Source organism: Microtus pennsylvanicus, chromosome 8 (genome assembly GCF_037038515.1).
Source record: "Microtus pennsylvanicus isolate mMicPen1 chromosome 8, mMicPen1.hap1, whole genome shotgun sequence".
In the NCBI taxonomy this organism is placed as follows: domain Eukaryota; kingdom Metazoa; phylum Chordata; class Mammalia; order Rodentia; family Cricetidae; genus Microtus; species Microtus pennsylvanicus.
The window spans coordinates 32,957,023-32,974,248 of record NC_134586.1 but is presented as its reverse complement, the minus strand read 5'-3'; the positions used below and the strand labels follow the sequence as shown (position 1 = coordinate 32,974,248).

The window sequence follows — 17,226 nt, the reverse complement described above, 5'->3', positions numbered from 1 at the left end:
GCCTATAGTTAGGATTCTGCATAGACCTCCAGGACTGTATTCCTGTGTGCCGAGTCTCAAGAAGTGGTGGCTACTGCTCTTGAAAACTGTCCAGACGGGGCACGAAGGGCTGGATGCGCTCATGGAGCTCCGTCCTTGCTCAGGCAGACACACAATGACATGCTGGGAGGTCTCTGCTCTGTGTGCAGGCAGACAAAGCAAAGTGGGCTCTCTTCCACTGGATAGCTGCACTCTGTCTCTCCTCCAACCCCAAGTGAGCCTTTTCTGTAGATGAGACCCCATACTGCCCATGGCCCTCAGAGAGCACAAAACAGCCCTGACTTTGAATCAGTTCCACAGTTATTAGGGGAAGGGGCTAAAATTTCATCCTAGGGCCAGCTTGGCTGACACAAGAGAGTATGCCAGCTCAGGGCTGGACTTGGGAGCTAGAGTTTGGCTTGGTCCAGGGCACACTGGCCTTGTGCTGTCTGTGGGTGAGGGCTACTGCTGCCAGCCCAGACCCCTGCCAAGGACCTTTGATGCAGGTCATTTAGCTTGGTGTCCACAGTGATAGGGGGCACCTGTAGCTTATAGTGGGAGCCAGTGGGGATTATGTATGCATACCAAGTCCTGCGAGGGAATGTGCTATCTAGAATGAAGATGTCCTGATGGGGAAGATCTTGGCTTAATATTAGGAACCTCTGAATTCATGAACAAACCTAGGGGAGGCTCAACTGAGAAAGGGTCCTGTCTCTGTACTGTCTCTGCTGAGCCCTTGAAAAATAGGGCTCAGCACCTCTCATGAGGCATACACAGACCCCAGGATTTTACTACATAAGACACTAAAAGCCACTGCCATGTTCCTGGTGCCATCCACCACCCATCCACTCCTCCCTCTTCTTTCTGTGCCTCAGATACAGCCGCTCAACATCCTGGGCAAAGGTCCAGCCACAATGACCCTTGTCCACCACTGCACACACACGGGCCACCAGGGTCAGCCTACACACCCAAACTCCCCACACACCGAGCCAACCAGCTCCTCACTGCCCACGGCTCAGCCTTCAGCCTGCTGACACTTTACTGGCAGGTCCTGAGGTGACCAAGGCCAGCTGCCCAGGAAAGGGCTTGGCACCCACTCGAGAAGCGACAGAACATGTTTCCAGTGGGGTGCCAAGCCAAGATCCCCTGTCACTTCCCACCACCACCATCCCGCTGGCCCTGCTGGGCCAGCCAGCCCAGCACATTAGCATTTAAATATATCCCAAGTCAGCACCCCCAAACCTTCTTCCCCATCGAAGCCACCAGGGAGGAGCGTTTGAATCCTTCTCCTGGACTCCAGGCCCCTCATAATGGCCATACTGTATTCACTTGCTTCTGTATGTGGCATTAGCAGAGAGAAGGAGCGAGGGCGCCTAGCAACCCCGAGGAGGCTGAGAAAGAGGTGGGAAGGAAGCGATTCTCATGTAATTATTCACTTCCACAAAAGCCGTTGTCAGGTACACACTGGAAACACAGCTGTTTCATTCTTCCCCTAACCTACTTTTAATCCATTCAGAGCCTTCCTTCCCAATAGAAAAGGTGGAAAGAAAGACTTCGATTCAGCCCTTTTCTGCCAGGCTATATAAGTTACGTTTTCGCTTCAATTGAGGACTTCACTGAAAAAGTTTGTGTGCGTGCATGCAAGCATGTGTGTGTGTGCGTGTGTCTGTCTGTCTTAAAAAGGAAATGTTCAAGAAAGGTTGTGGGTCACTAAGCCCTGTCCTGGCTCTCAGACCCAAAAGCCAAAGGCCGCATGCGCTGTTGGGTCTGGCGGGTTCCGCATATTGTCTTTGCTGGGCATTGGGAAGTCAGGGAGCCTGGGAACAGCGAGAGGCTGGCTCTTCCCACCCATCACTGGATTCTGCACTCATGACCAAAGGCAACAGGTGTATCTGTGCAGTGTTGATGCATCTCAGAAACCTGGGCAATGTGGAGGGAGGTTGGATGTTAGAAAAGACGTGAGAGTTTGTTTCCTTACCAGAGTTGACAAAAAAGCAGCAGAGTGAGGGGCAGGTGTCCAGTTTCCCCGTTATTACCTTCTGTTCTTCTGCCATTCATGAATGATAAACCTGATGCCCAGAGACATGAAGACCCTTACCTGTGGTCACGCAGAAAGACAGCAGAAGAGTCACAACTTGACCCTCATCTGCCCACCCAAAGCTTTTGCGCTGTTCACCAATCCCTGTGAGGCTCAGAATGAGGCACCTGACAGAAGCTCCCCACCAGGCTTTGTCCCCAGAGCCATGTGTTCCCAAGTCCAAATATTCCAGGGTCCGTCTCCCCACAACTGAGTGGGCAAAACTCCTCTTTCTCGTGGCTTGCTGCTGGCTTGCCCGTGAAAAATTCCAATGGTGAGGGTGAGATGGGTGAGCAGTTGGGATGCACTACATGACTCTCCCAGACCTTTGTGTCCTAGAAACCACTGTGGTGATGAGGGTCACCGTCAGCATACACCTGTTATGACTGGTGCCTTCGTAAATTCCACTCTGAACACAGCCATTGGCTGACCAGCAGTGAGCTCTTTGCTGACCTAGAGGTATGTTCTGGCTGGGGGTTTCTCTGTGGTGACCCACACCAGGCCTTCAAAAAGCACACCTCTTTGTCTCTTAACTCACTCTTGGCTCCCTCACCTGCCTGTCTCTGCCAAATATTGTTCCTTCTCCATCTTCGTCTCTACTTGGAGGAGCTGGGTGAATTGTGGTCCGTACTGTGGTCCTCACTCTCAGAGCTCAGTCGGTGTGTCTGTGTTATAGGAGAAGGGATACAGTGAGAGCCCTGATCTTGACCCCTGTCTCTCTCTGCTCTGTCCTGGAGAAGGGTGAAGTCCATTGAACCCCTAGGTTCATTTAACACTATGACTAGGCTGCTGCGTCCCCAATGGATGCCATTTCTGACTCCCTAGGCATGGAGCCTGATTCCATCCTTTGTGTGTATGAGAAAAAGAAAGACACGGTCCCTCCCTGTTCACAGTGCTCTTCCCCCAAGTACCATGGGTTAATCCCCTGTGCCAGCCCCAGGGGAAGATACAAGACTCAGTGCTGTAGTGTAAACTGTAGAGTACTACCCCTGCCGACTAGGCCATACACTGTGGCAGTGTGGCCTCTGAGTAGGGGAAAGAATTTGTCCTCATGACTACAGCTATCCTTTCTGAATCCCAAGGGTCCGACTGGGATTCAGGCAGGTAGCCTCCTGACCCATGTGCTAGGGCTCCTTGGAACCAATTGTTGTACAAGCTGTGAAGGGCTTTTCCTGTTCCCACACAAATCTGCTCTAAAATCTCTGAATGTGGGCTGCCCTTGCAGCAGGGCCAGCACGCCCCCCATTCATCCTGCAGAACATGGGGAGGATCCTCTCCTCCACTGACCCGGCTTCCTCTGGGTTTGTTTAGTGAGACTGTTTTCCCTTCATTTTGTGTCGGGGGCGGGGATCGGAAGCCATTTCTTCTAGGAGCCTACATCTCTGCTGCTCCTGGGAGATGCAAGCAGAGGGGCTGATGTGTGTGGTACCGACTTACCTAGGGCCATTCGTTTTGTGGAACTCTGGATGCCAGGTGCATGCTGAAGACCAGCGGACTCTCCTGCCTTTTTCTGAAACATGGACCCAGGAAGCCACAGGCTCAAACCTAAGGCTCCTTTAAGAGCTGTTTGACCTGCAATGGGTGGATTTCCTCTTCAGTGAAAGCAGAGATGCCAGAACTCACCCATCAAGAACAACATGAAAATCCTCAGATTTGTGCATGGAAGCCTTGAGAACTTGGTCTGCTTTGATCCATGTTAAGTCAAATCTCTTCCTGAAGGCATCCCCAACTCCTTGGAGGGGTCAGGAATCTTTGTTTCCCTGTTTTCTTTATCTTTCTTTTCTTTGATTGTCAAATCCTTCCAGGGCCACCATGCTTGCCTGCCTGCCTGCCTTCCTTCCGTCCTTCCTTCCTTCCTTCCTTCCTTCCTTCCTTCCTTCCTTCCTTCCTTCCGTCCTTCCTTCCATTCATATACATATATGCTTCCTAGTAGTATAAGAAGTGCAGGAATGATATAATGCCTTAGAGATCATTTGATGTGGCCTGCTGGCCATTTATTCCCTCTTCTTAGTAACACTTCCCAGACTCCCTTGCCTTTATGTTGGAACCTCATGGCCTGGGCAGAAGTGATAGGAACCAATCGCCACAGGTCCCAGAAAGTTTCCTGAGGAAATTTCTAGGTTCTTTTCTCTCTGTCCATAGACTGTAGGAAGCTGTTATTGGGGTGGCAGGAAAGGCTTGGGTCACCATGTCATGTCATGGTGGAAGAGAGCCTCTGCACAGGCTGCACCTGGCTCTGTGGGGGTGACAAATAGGCTGGTGTCTAGCTGAACCCCCAGAAGTCAGTGTGCGTGTGTGGTCCAGCAGTCCTCACCATCACAATGGCAGCAGCTCACTGACAAACTCATTAGTTCCTGTGTACTCAGAGTGGCCAGGCTGGCGGTCAGGCACAATGGCATCTTCTTAGCCACAAGCACATCTGCTGCACCCATTTATTTATTTATTTTTATTGTTCTTGAGTTCTCAGTATTCCTCATTGTCCTCTATGTTCAGCTAGTCCGGATTTGTCCCATGCTTTTTCAGACCCAGGCCAGCTGGCCTTGGTGAGTTCCCGATAGAACATCCCCATTGTCTCAGTGTGTGAGTGCGCCCCTCGCGGTCCTGAGTTCCTTGCTCATGCTCCGTCTCCTTCTGCTCCTGATTTGGACCTTGAGATTTCTGTCCCGTGCTCCTCTGTCTCTGTCTCCTTTCATCGCCTGATGAAGGTTAATATTCAGGAGGATGCCTATGTGTTTGTCTTTGGGTTCACCTTCTTACTTAGCTTCTCTAGGAACATGCATTATAAGCCCAATGTCCTTTATTTATGGCTGGAAACCAAATATGAGTGAGTACATCCCATGTTCCTCTTTTTGGGTCTGGCTTACCTCACTCAGGATAGTGTTTTCTATTTCCATCCATTTGTATGCAAAATTCAAGAAATCCTTGTTTTTTACTGCTGAGTAATACTCTAATATGTATATATTCCATACTTTCTTCATCCATTCTTCCATTGAAGGGCATCTAGGTTGTTTCCAGGTTCTGGCTATTACAAACAATGCTGCTATGAACATAGTTGAGCATATACTTTTGTTGTATGATAGGGCCTCTCTTGGGTATATTCCCAAGAGTGGTATTGCTGGGTCCAGGGGTAGGTCGATCCCGAATTTCCTGAGAAACCGAAACACTGCTTTCCAGAGTGGTTGCACAAGTTTGCATTCCCACCAGCAATGGGTGAGTGTCCCCCTTTCTCCACAACCTCTCCAGCAAAGGCTATCATTGGTGTTTTTTATTTTAGCCATTCTGACAGGTGTAAGATGGTATCTTAAAGATGTCTTGATTTGCATTTCCCTGATCGCTAGGGAAGTTGAGCATGACCTTAAGTGTCTTTTGGCCATTTGAAGTTCTTCTGTTGAGAATTCTCTGTTCAGCTCAGTGCCCCATTTTATAATTGGATTGATTAGTCTTTTACGGTCTAGTTTCTTGATTTCTTTATATATTTTGGAGATCAGACCTTTGTCAGTTGCGGGGTTGGTGAAAATCTTCTCCCAGTAAGTGAGTTGCCTTTTTGTCTTAGTGACAGTGTCCTTTGCTTTACAGAAGCTTCTCAGCCTCAGGAGGTCCCATTTATTCAATGATGCCCTTAGTGCTGCACCCATTTATTGAGGTGAGGAACCTCCCAGACTCCATGTGAAGACATGCCATGGCTCTCCCTGGGACCCTCTCAAGAAACCTGGCCTGGGCTCTGTAATGCCTGAGATAAATGTGTCTTTAGTAGGAAGGCTGATATCAGAGCTGTAGAGATGACTGGTTAAGAACACTGACTGTACTTACACGGAACCTGGCTTCGGTTTCCAGCACTCACATCAGGTGGTTCATTATAGTTATAACTATAGTTCCAGGGCTCCAGCACCCTCTTCTTGCCTCCATGAGCACTGCATGTGTGCCATGAACATACAGACAAGCAGGTACACAATACACATACATAAACAATGGGGAGGTTTGGGTTCAGTCAAGAGTGTTAAGTTACTGCAAAATTCAGGGGCTTTTCAGCTCTCTAACTTTAGCTCAGACTTCTGTGTTTAGCCCTAGACTTTACAGCAGTCTCCTGGGAATCTCTTGATGTCTCAAACTTGCATTTCCAAATGAATACTTCACCCATCACCCCAAGAATCCCCAGCTCACTTAGAAGAGAACCATGTTGAGCTGGAGTATTGCACTGTTTTGCTGTCTGCTCAAATCTGTGTACTCTTCTGTGAACTCCACATTCAAACCTGCCTTCTAAAGATGATCTTCAGAACCAAGGAGACAAGACAGCAAAAGAAAATCAATCAAATACACATTCAAATTAAATTAAAATTTCCTGGAGTCCCTAACCCCAACAGAGAAGCCAGAAAAGTATGAGAAAGGGCGATTGGCAGGGTCTTCTAGTTGATGAAGTGACTTCAGGAACCAGAACAGCAACAGCATGGGGACTCTGTGTGAGCAGGGAGAAGAGGGAAGGCAAGCTACAGCTGAACACCAGGAAGCCCAGGGAACTCGCAAACGCTTGCCCTGAGGAGAGGACCATACTAGGGCAAATAATTGGTGGTCTATCCAAGGATATTAGACTAACCCAAGAGGGTCTATGCAGGATGCAAGTCCCTGGTAATGGGGGAGGATGATGGTAGGGGAAGGTGAGGCCCAGTGGCAAGAGACATGGCCTTAAGGAGAAGCCAATCTGAGCAGGCAGAGACTAGGACAGAGAGGGAACAGAGCCATCTTGGAATAAGGAACGATGGCTGCAGAAAGTATCAATGGTACCACCACCATTTTAAAGACTCTGATAGCCACCAGAGAGGAAACCCTAGAACTACAAAGGCTAGAAAATATCCCCTGGGCCATCGCCATCCCTCTGCACAGCGACATCCCCTCTCTACTACAGCAGGGCAGCAGAAGAGGATTATGGTCCCACATCACAAATGGCTGTGATAAGAAAACCATGAGAATAGGGTTCCCATGGGTGAAGAATGTACTGTAAATACATTTACAGCCACAGGACAGCCTAACCCTGCAGCACCCCAGAGCCAACTGAAAGAGACAGAGATTCTAGGACAGCCTACCAGGAAGGGCTGCCACTCACAAAAGAAAAGTAACTAAATGAAATGAAAGAAACCAAGAGTGGCCATGAAAGTATCAAGAGGTAACAGAACCTAGTAAGGAGGAAAATAAAGATCAAGTCACAGAAATAAAGAGATATGTTAAAATGTAAGAAATGTCCAGCAAGTGGCTTAGTGCGGGAAGGTACTTACACCAAGCCTGACAACCTGGGTTTATCCCCAGGACTCACATGGAGGGAGGAGAGTATAGAATCTCTCCCATACACACACACACACACACACACACACACACACACACACCCCTCAAGTTGTTTCCTGACTACAGGAACATAATACACACATGCACACCCACATGTGCATGCCCACAACAAATGATACATAAACCACCAAACAATTGTAATTTTTTAAATGTGAGAAAAATCAATACATATCAATAATATGCTGTCCATATAGTGGCCCAAGAAGTAAGAGGTAACAAACCACGAGCTTTGTGGTAAAATATAAAATAATAGAAATGGGTTAATTTGAGATGTAAGAGTTAGTTGATAAGAAGCCTGAGCTAATAGGCCAAAGAGTATATAATTAATATCAAGCCTCAGAAAGCTGCAGGAGCTAGTGAGCAGGACCTGGTAGGTGGAGAGAAACCGGTCCAGGGGACCAGCACAATGTAGGATATTTGTAGCTACAAGGAGTAAGTTTCCAAGGAGAATGCAAAGACCAGCCACTCTAAAGAAAGAGATGGAGACTGAACTTCCAAGAAAGTTGTCTGCAAGTGAAAATCCCATGCATGGGTTTGGGGGTGCACATCATCAGGGTATGTGGACAAGAAGTTCTGTGAGCTTTTCTAACTCAGAGTTGAGGACTGTGGTAGAAGGATGGTTGAACAGGCTTTTCCACCAGTCTGAGGTCTTCTCCCCTCTGCTCTGTGGAATGCTGAACTTTCAGGACCATTAGCCACAGGCGTGAGTCCCTTTTGATCAGTCAGCCCCAAGCATCTCACAGGACACCACTGGGAGCGGGCACTCTGTGCCCGAGTCAGCATCTGGGCCATGTTCTGCCTCTCCCTGGGGTCTGCATGCTTTTCTGTATAGAAAGAATTTGCCAGGGAGAGACTGGAACATTAGAAAAGTGATGCAGGATGCAGCACTAATGATATATTCTCTCTCCTCAGTCTTCAGCAATTTTTACTCCGCTGGACCCTTGCTGCCAATGGGTAGGCAGCCTCAAGCTCCTGCTGCTTTGAAGATCCCTTTTCCTTTTCACGACCACTCTCTCTGCCTCCCCATTCACAACAGTGATTCTTGAGCTTTGTGGGGGTTTATCGTTTTTAATGTTTTTATTCTTTGAGAACTTCATGCAATGTTTTTATCATATCCAGCCCTTTCTTCCTGCGACCTCCACTTTGTGTTCTGTGTTTTAGAAGACACTATCTCACATCACTGTCTTGGTCCTCTAGCTCTTACAGTCTTTCCATGTCCTCTTCCAGGACGTTCCTCAGCCTTAGGTGCACGGATGTTGCGTAAATGCATCCGCTAGGGCTAGGTACCCACGGTCAGTTGTTCTGTTGTGGCTCTGCGATGGTCTCTGCTACAAAAAGAAGCTCTCATGGGTGAGAGCTGTGCTTATCTGTAGGAGTAAGGAAAAGTGTTTTGACAGGAGCTGGGAATCACACCACTTTATAGTGGCTGTGGTGGCTGCTCCTCTAGGGCCCCACAGCCTCATCAGCTGTGCATAGTTGGCTAGGTTTGTAGAGCCAGGCACAAGTTCTCTCCTGTTGAGCAGGCCTTAAGTCCGCTTAGATAACCGTAGGTCACCCCAGGGTATGCATGTCATTGCGTCTTTCAGAATATCCTGTTATTCTCATCATTGTTTGTGTTTATTGGTGTCACAGCTGGGTAGGATTGTTGATTGCTTTTCTCGTTGGCAACTTGCATGGCTCCTCTGATACCAGGAGACCAGGAGAGCTGGTCCTTACAGAGGCTTCCAGGTCAGATCCAGACGAATTCCTCCTGTGTTCAAATTATGTGGTGTCCTTAGTAATGGGGTCGTACCTTCTCTTTCTAGAAGGCACCAAGGGCTATGGCAATAGTCTGTATTTTGAGGGGAATTTCATGGACTCATCTGACCATCATCTCAAAAGGAGGCTTCCCATGCCTGCATTGGGGTTGTTATTAGATAGTCTATGGCAATTGAGGGGTTACCCCAAGTGGTATAACTTTAACTAAACAGTCTGTGTGTGTGTGTGTGCGCGCGCGCGTGCATGTGTGTAATTTTAAGTAAATACAAAATAATGATTCCTATGACTTTTTTCAAACATTCTTGTGTTCTATTTCCAAATACCCCTCATATACCAGAATTACACACACACACACACACACACACACACACACACTAATATTCTCATGGCGTTTCTCCTTAGCTCTTACTCTAAAGCCAGCCAGCCCGGGTTAGAAGAGGTCAGCAGACACTCGTGTCAGGGTCAGAAACACTTCTCATATGTTATCATTGGATGCTTTCACAAATATGAGCAGACTCAGACAGGGTGCCCTGTTCCAATTGTGTGCAAATCCTCGAGAAGGGATCATGCCTGGAATGGGGATGATTTGGGGGTCAGAAGGCTATGGGGCAATACTGCTGTGTGCAAGAGAAAGCTATGGTCTGAGGGACCCAGAATCAAACACCAGGAAAGATGAGTTCTTACTTTCAGAAATGACTTCCCAGTCAGAGGTGTCTCAAGAAGAAAGACACATGTCACTCCCCATCAATGACAGCAGCTAGGCAGACGTCCATTGTAGGACTTAGAAGAGAGTCCTGTTCTGAGGTAGAGATAATGAACAAAGATGCAGGGGATGGTTTTGAACCTCATGGGGGCTGAAGCTGGTGTCTCTAGAAGTCTGTCTAGGTGTGTTCTACCCATCACGCTCCAGTTCCGTGGTCTTGGACAGGTCATTTGTCCTCTTGGTTACTTGGCTCTAGGAGCAGGCTAAAAGTGCCCCCTGCCTAGGGCTGCCCAGGACTGCTGACATTCCAGGGCAGTCTTAATGCAGAGGTTCTGCAAGGTGTCTTGCATACCAGAAGTGCCTAATAAAGGCTGCTACTGTCTGTATTCATTGCTCAGTCTTGTCTCCAGGTGGCGCTGGATGCCCAGCCCAAAACCAGCTTGAGTTTCAGCTGTGGCTTTCCTTAGAGCCTTCTAGGTGCTGAGCTTCTAGCCTGGGGAAAGGAGGGTACTTGAAAAGTCCATGTGCTTGCCACAGTGAAGTCATGCTGTCCAGAGGAATTTTAGTCAGAGGGGACTTTGATAACTAAGAAGCTGCTGGCTGGCTGCACCCCGGGGAAGCAGGCATTAGGGAATCCATTCTATAAGCTAGTGAATCCACACAGATGCACAGATATGTGGGCACACACACACCCCTGGTCTGTACTTGGGGTCAGCTTGTGTCTACGCTTTCTCTGCACAGTTGTGGGACCTTGTCTTCATGGTAATTTCAATTACCAAGAAAAGGGGGTGTTTTGGGACTTAAGTGTAATGTGGCATAGGAGAAGGACCTGTGCCCAGAGCTCACTGTTGGTACACTCAGCCTCAGAGCAGGCTGACAGGGTTCTTCCTTTCCTACTTGGTGAATGAGGAGATTTAGCATTGAGGATGTTAAGTTATTTTTCCAAAATCATACCGTTGGAGCCAGGGCCTTTAATATGCAAATACAATTTTGGTTGATTGATTGATTGCTTTGTTTTTGTTTTTGGTGTGGTTTTTGTTGTTGTTGTTGTTGTTTTGGTGGGGAGGGGATGGGGTCTCACTCTGTAGCTCTGGCCTTGAACTCACAGAGATCTGCCTTCCTCTGCCTCCCAAGTGCTGGGATTAAAGGTGTGCACTACTTCGCCTGGTTTTACTTACTTATTTATTTTTTGGAGACAAGGTCTTGCTATGTATCTCTGGCCAGCCTAGTCACTAAGTAGACAGACTGACCTTGAACTTTCAGAGATCCCCCGCCCCCGCCTCAACCTTCTTAGTGCTAAGCTTATAGGCTTGTGCACACGGGCCCAGCTCAACATCCAAATTCTTGTTATGTAATGGGTTACTAACCACAACCCTTGGAAGTCTAGAATTTATTAAGGAAATTTCCTTTTAATAAGGTTGTCCCAGAAATATAAATGTTTTAATAGGATTTGCCAAAAAAGTTAGGAAGTTGGATAGTCCCATCCCAGAATTTCTTTTGGGCGAGTACCCAGAGATCAAGCTCCCTCCTCCCACATCTGATTCTCCCTCCTCCCACATCTGACTCTCCCTCCTCCCACATTTGACTCTCCCTCCTCCCACATCTGACTCTCACTCTTCCCCCATTGGTCTCTCCCTCCCCTCACATCTGACTCTCAATGCCCACATTTTTGTGCCCTCCTCCAGGTGTGGGTGGACGCTGGGACGCAGATCTTTTTCTCCTACGCCATCTGCCTGGGCTGCCTGACCGCTCTGGGGAGTTACAACAACTATAACAACAACTGCTACAGGTGAGCCCAGCTGACAGCCACAGCTTCCAAAGCCTCATAGCTGTCCATAGTGCAGGGCCCAGAACACAGAGAGCTGCTCGTCAGCCCGGCCCTGCCCCCGGGGATCACACGGACAGAGCTGTGAAATGGTCACACGCAAGCAGAGTCTGCCCTGAATCACAGTAAATCTGCACCACAGCCCCAGTCAGGACCACAGTGACAGTGTGTGCAGCATAGGTACATATACAATAAGTTGTGTGCCGTCACACAGCTAGTAAGGAACCAAACTGGACTCTGTGTCTGCCTCCTGTTGATTTCCGCAGGTCCATGGAGCCCTCTCTTGACCCACCTGGAGTGGCTGGATCCTCCTTGGCCCACAGTTCTCTTGACTTCCTGGCTACATAGGGTCCATGCAGGGAGGTGACTAAGGCTGGGGAGCCTCACAGACCTGTAGCCTGAGTGCCACCATGAGGCTGAGGCCCACAGAGGACCAGGGACACTCAGCACACCATGAGAGAGGCCCGTGGAGAGCCAGGGACACTCAGTAGTGTGTGTGGGGGGGGAATAAGCTCACTCTGGGGTCTCTGACTGCAATGACTGTGTTGAACTCCTTACACCTAAGAACCCAGTACCTGGCACAGTATACACAGGTGGATACTTACTGGTGGATGGACAGAGTATCTCACTGTGAGAACCCAGAAGCTCCCTCTGTAGGAAGGAGACTTTGGAGTTGTGATGGGGTACCACCATGAGCACAGCCAGTGAGAAAGTGTCCACCCTGTATCCTAGTTAGCCACAAAGAGAAGCTATCCTAAACTAAGGGATTGAATGCTGATTTGGGGATGTGAAAAGATGGTAGAAAACTAAAATCGAGTCCATAGAGAAGGGGGTAACTGGTGGGACCATGTGAAAATCTACACCGTCTCACACTTCTGGAGGAAAGAGAAAACTATTAAAAATATCACATTAAGAAGCCTGATTTTCCCTCTTTTTATTCCTATACAGTAAAGATATCTTTACTTACTCTAGATATATGTTGCTTTTATGATTAAAAAGAAAATAGAGTCAGAAGAGGCAGGCATATTAGCACACAACACTAGCATGCAAGAGGCTAAAACAGGATTGCTGTGAGTTCGAGGTTAGCCTGGGCTACATAATGAGTTCTAGGCCAGCCTAAGATACAGTGAGACCCCATCCTAACCCTCCCCCAGGCCCATCCCAGCAAGAAAAAATCAAATTAGTACAGATATCATCTATGTATTATTTAATCCCAAATCAAATACACAGATTATTTATTAAATTAGAAGCCATAATAGTGGCATGTATGTGTTCCGGGGCTTAGACCATACATGTAAATTTGAATGCGGGAGTTTTTTGCAACCAGCAACCTAGCAACCTGAAAATGAAGAGCGTTTGGCAGGTGTGGAGCTAAGAGAGGGACCTGTCCCTATCCACTGCTGGCGAGAACTCAGCGGGCAGGATTTCCCCTCCTCTCCCTGTCGCTCAGTGGAACAAAGCAGATGCCTGCAAAAATCTGTTTCCAGATTGTTCTGCAAACAGGTCTGCCCAGCAGTCAATTAATCCCCTCTCCCGACAGCTTAGTTGCCTCTGGAGCTCATGCAAGCCCAGCTCAGCCTCCGCTGACTTCAAAGCCCTGGTTACATAAGCCTCCCCCAGAGGTTGCAGGGAGCTGTAGGGGAAGGCATGAGAGGGCTGGAAAAGCCCGGCCAGGCAGGGACCAGCCTCACGGGGCTGAGTGTGCTCACAGGTGGAGGCTGGCACCCAAATACAGAGCTTAAGGGGGCAGACATCCCTGAAAACTCTAATACAAGAAAGTGGTCTGAAAGGCCTCTGGGAGGGATGGGATTTGCAGAAAGCGATGTCTGCCTTCCCCAGCCACATGGTGGCTGAAGGTGACTACCCACAGTTCGGTCTGGGAAGCCTTGATTCTTAGGAAGTGTCATTGAGGCCCCAGGAAGGGAACCTGAGAGGTCTGGCTTCCCAACTATAATTTCACTGGGAACTGACAATGGGACCTCATCTCCAGTCTCGGGATTCGGAGGACCTAACGCAGGCTTGGCGCACTGAGGCACCTTAAACGTGACGGGAGAAATCCAGAAGGGTAGCCAGCATGGAGTGATGCCTTCCTCTCCAGATCCTCCCATTCTTGCAGCTGGATACGTCAGAGCTGCTTAGGCTTAACGGGACTGTGCAAAGGGCCCCTTGACTGGATTTTGGACAGGACGATGCTAGTTAACGTGTAAGTGGGTCCCTGCTGCCTCAGGAATAATGTGGTCCCCTCCTGGACTGTGCTGAGTTTCTTCCCGAGCAAATGGGGCTTTCGATAGTGGAAAGGGTCAGCGGTTCAGCTGGCATTCATTGTGTCAGAAGAGGTCTCTAAAGGGACCTGGATCACTCGTTGCTGCCATGGTAATGCTCATGACAAATAGCCCGGTCCCCAGGAGCTGAGGTCGGCAGGGAAACTGTCCTCATAGAGTGGGTGGGCTCGGCTTCGGGTCAGGCTCAAATCTGCTCTGTGTGTTCATCCTGTGGTTCAGGCTCAGAGAAACAGTCGTTCCCCTGGGAGTTCTTCCCATGGGGGTAAAATTTCACAAGAATGATAGAAGACAAGTCCAGTTAAGAAGATACCAGTCAAATGTCTGTATCAGGTCAGCTAATGTCCTTACTGTGCAAAAGTAGGTCACATGGCCGAGTCCAGCTGAGTGGACCTGGAGGTTCCATTCGGCTCCCAGGTGGGGGATTAGAAACAGCTCATGACAGCAGGGCATGGTGTCACTCTTTGCCTTTAATTCTAGCATTCAGGAGGCAGAGGCAGGTGAATCTCTGTGAGTTTGAGGCCAATCTGCTCTACAGAGTGAGTTCCAGGACAACCAGGACTATACAGAAAAACCCTGTCTTGAAAAACCAAACCAAACCAAACAAAAATGTCAGCCCTTGAGGCCCTGCTACCAAATGCTTCATCATGGTCAGCCCCAAAGAAAAGACCTGCAGGGAGATTCATAGCCAGGCTCCTAACTCCTTGCCTAGTTCTCTTCCCACTGTGCCTTCATTACCAAGGCCATTGTGGGTTTGTCACCAACGTTAATGTTACCTTTGCTTCTATTACAAAAAGCATGGTACAAGAAGCAGAGAGGAGAGTTCTCAGTCCTGCATATGAGAGATGCAGAGGGTCTGGGTAAGCCAGAGTGCACTAGAGATGGGTGCAGGATGTGAGTGGGAAGAGAGCCAGAGTGTTAGCCTAGAGCACGCAAGGCCACAGGAGCTCTGAGGCTCGCCCTCCGGACCATTCCAGCCTCAAGCCCCACCGCTGAGTCTGTTGGTGGCCAAGGCAGATTTTTGTCTAATGGAATATAAGGGGATTCTCTGTGGTGTCCGCAGGAGGCTGCATCTAGTAGGAACGGGACTTTTAAACTCCAACTCCTGGGCCAGGAGCTAAGGCCATGATGCCACTCTTCCCTGGGACACCATTGGTCAGGATCTCCCAAGTGCACCTCCCACACAGAGCAAGGCACTGACATGCTCCCTGATCTGAGTTGTGAGCCCACACTATAGAGACTCAATCTAGAGCCTGTGGGAGAGTAGACCAAGACTCTGGGCCGTCATCCTCATCTCCATAAAGTCCATCACTTGTTGTCTGGTTTCTCCTTGAGTGGGACTTATGTTGGTGCTTCCCAGTTGGTGAGTACCTCTCAAGAGCAAGCCAAAGCAACTGCTCTGATTGGTCTCCTCTGGGAGCTGGCCCACTGAGCAGAACCTGAGTAGAGTGGAATACAGGGCATTGCTTGGTAGTGAGCTCAGCCAGGATAGGAGCCGCCACAAAATCTTTCCCCTGCTCAGCCAGAATGGGTGTTACCACCACAAAATTTGTTCCCTGCTCAGCCAGAATGGAAGTCACCATAAAACCTTTTCCCTGCTCAGCCAGAATAGGTGTCACCACAAAACTTCTCCCCTGCTCAGCCAGGAGGAGTGTTACCACAAAACTTCTCCCCTGCTCAGCCAGGATGGGTGTCATCATAAAATCTCTCCCCTGGAAGTTACTAGGGCTGTAGGCCTATGATCCTTAGTCACTTACCTGGCTTCTCTCACCCTCTGAGCTTTGTGCCTTGGGAGCATAGTCCCATCTTACTATTTTGGTCTTTCTTTCCTCAGTAGCCGGAGCAATGATTGTCTCCTGAGTCTTTCTTCTCCTGGCATACAAAGCCAGACTCCTCTCCTTCTGTCACACCCTCTGCCTATGACCTACCTCGTCTTCTAGCGATGCAGGGGAAGCTGTGTGACTGTAGGCCAGCTATCCACCCTCTCTGAACCACAGGCACGTCGTTTGGAAACTGGGAGGCTGTCAGAGCATATGCTTCGCCCGCCCTGCAGTAAGCCCCCGTCCCAGGTGTAGAAGTTCCGGCAGCTGCCTGTTCTACCCACACTGACTCAGGCCCCTCTTACCGCTTTCCCACAGGGACTGTATCATGCTCTGCTGTCTTAATAGTGGCACCAGCTTTGTGGCTGGGTTCGCCATCTTCTCCGTCCTGGGCTTCATGGCATATGAGCAAGGAGTGCCTATTGCTGAGGTGGCAGAGTCAGGTAAGTCTGCAGAGGTGAGACGTGGAAAGGCCAAGCTTCTGGAGGTTTCCAGGGGGTGAGGACAATGTGGCCACTGCAGTCTTCCTGTCCTGGGTTTGTTTCTCAGGACGTGGCCAGTCTCTTCACCTGCAGGGAAAGCCCTGACCTTCCTCATTGGGAAGCCAAAGCCTTCATTTACTTCCCAGGCTACTCTGTTTCCTGCCCTCCCCCCCCCAATCACTCGCTTTGGACTTGCTCCATTCTGTGCCCAGCCTCAAGGTGTCATGTTTACACAGCAGCCTCCCAGCACAGCCTGGACAGCCCTGGGCAGCTGGAGCCAGCCCACCCACTTCCCTACCACTGTGGTCTGTCCCCTTCTGCGCCACACCCCACCGCAGACCCTTTGCACACGCTGCACCTGTGCCTGGAGGACCTAACCTCCCCTCCTTTATCCATTCTACATATAGAATCGTCACACCTGTCACAGCCCAAAGCATAGTTGCTATGTTTGAACCAAACAAGCTGTGGTCAGGGAGATGGTTCACCATGACAACTCCTCCTTGACTTGCATGGCACTTGGATTCTGAAGAAAGCACACTGTGATGAGAAGGTGCAGGGGGTCCTGAGTATTGAAGATATGATGGTCCTCAAGGAGGGTGGGTCAAAGTAGATGGCATCAGAGGTGAGCGCTGCCTTATACACCTCACGGTGCGCTTAGCTCCTCAGTCCATTGCAGGGGCATTTATACGCCTTTGTACCAAGCAATCGCAAAGGAAAATTCTCTTCAAGCAAACATGAAATATTTACAAGTATAGACGACATACTGGGACAGAGATTAAACCCAAAATAAGTATGACCAGAGGAATAATAACGAGAATTCCTACAATTAATAGGGAATATTGCAAAAACCAAGAGCTCTGTTATAAAAGATGAACAAAAGTCATAATTCCTTGGCAAAACTACCAAGGAAAAAACTAAAATACAATTCGC

General features: G+C 49.0%; 1 protein-coding gene across 1 annotated transcript in view; it reads left to right on the top strand.

Annotated features, from left to right (window-relative positions):
- Positions 1-17,226, top strand: part of Slc6a11 (solute carrier family 6 member 11) — a 123,310-nt gene that overhangs the window by 85,716 nt on the left and 20,368 nt on the right. The window contains exons 7-8 of the mRNA XM_075983141.1: positions 11,576-11,679; positions 16,133-16,257. Coding sequence (XP_075839256.1) covers positions 11,576-11,679; positions 16,133-16,257 — 229 coding nt within the window. The remainder of the gene's footprint in view (positions 1-11,575; positions 11,680-16,132; positions 16,258-17,226) is intronic.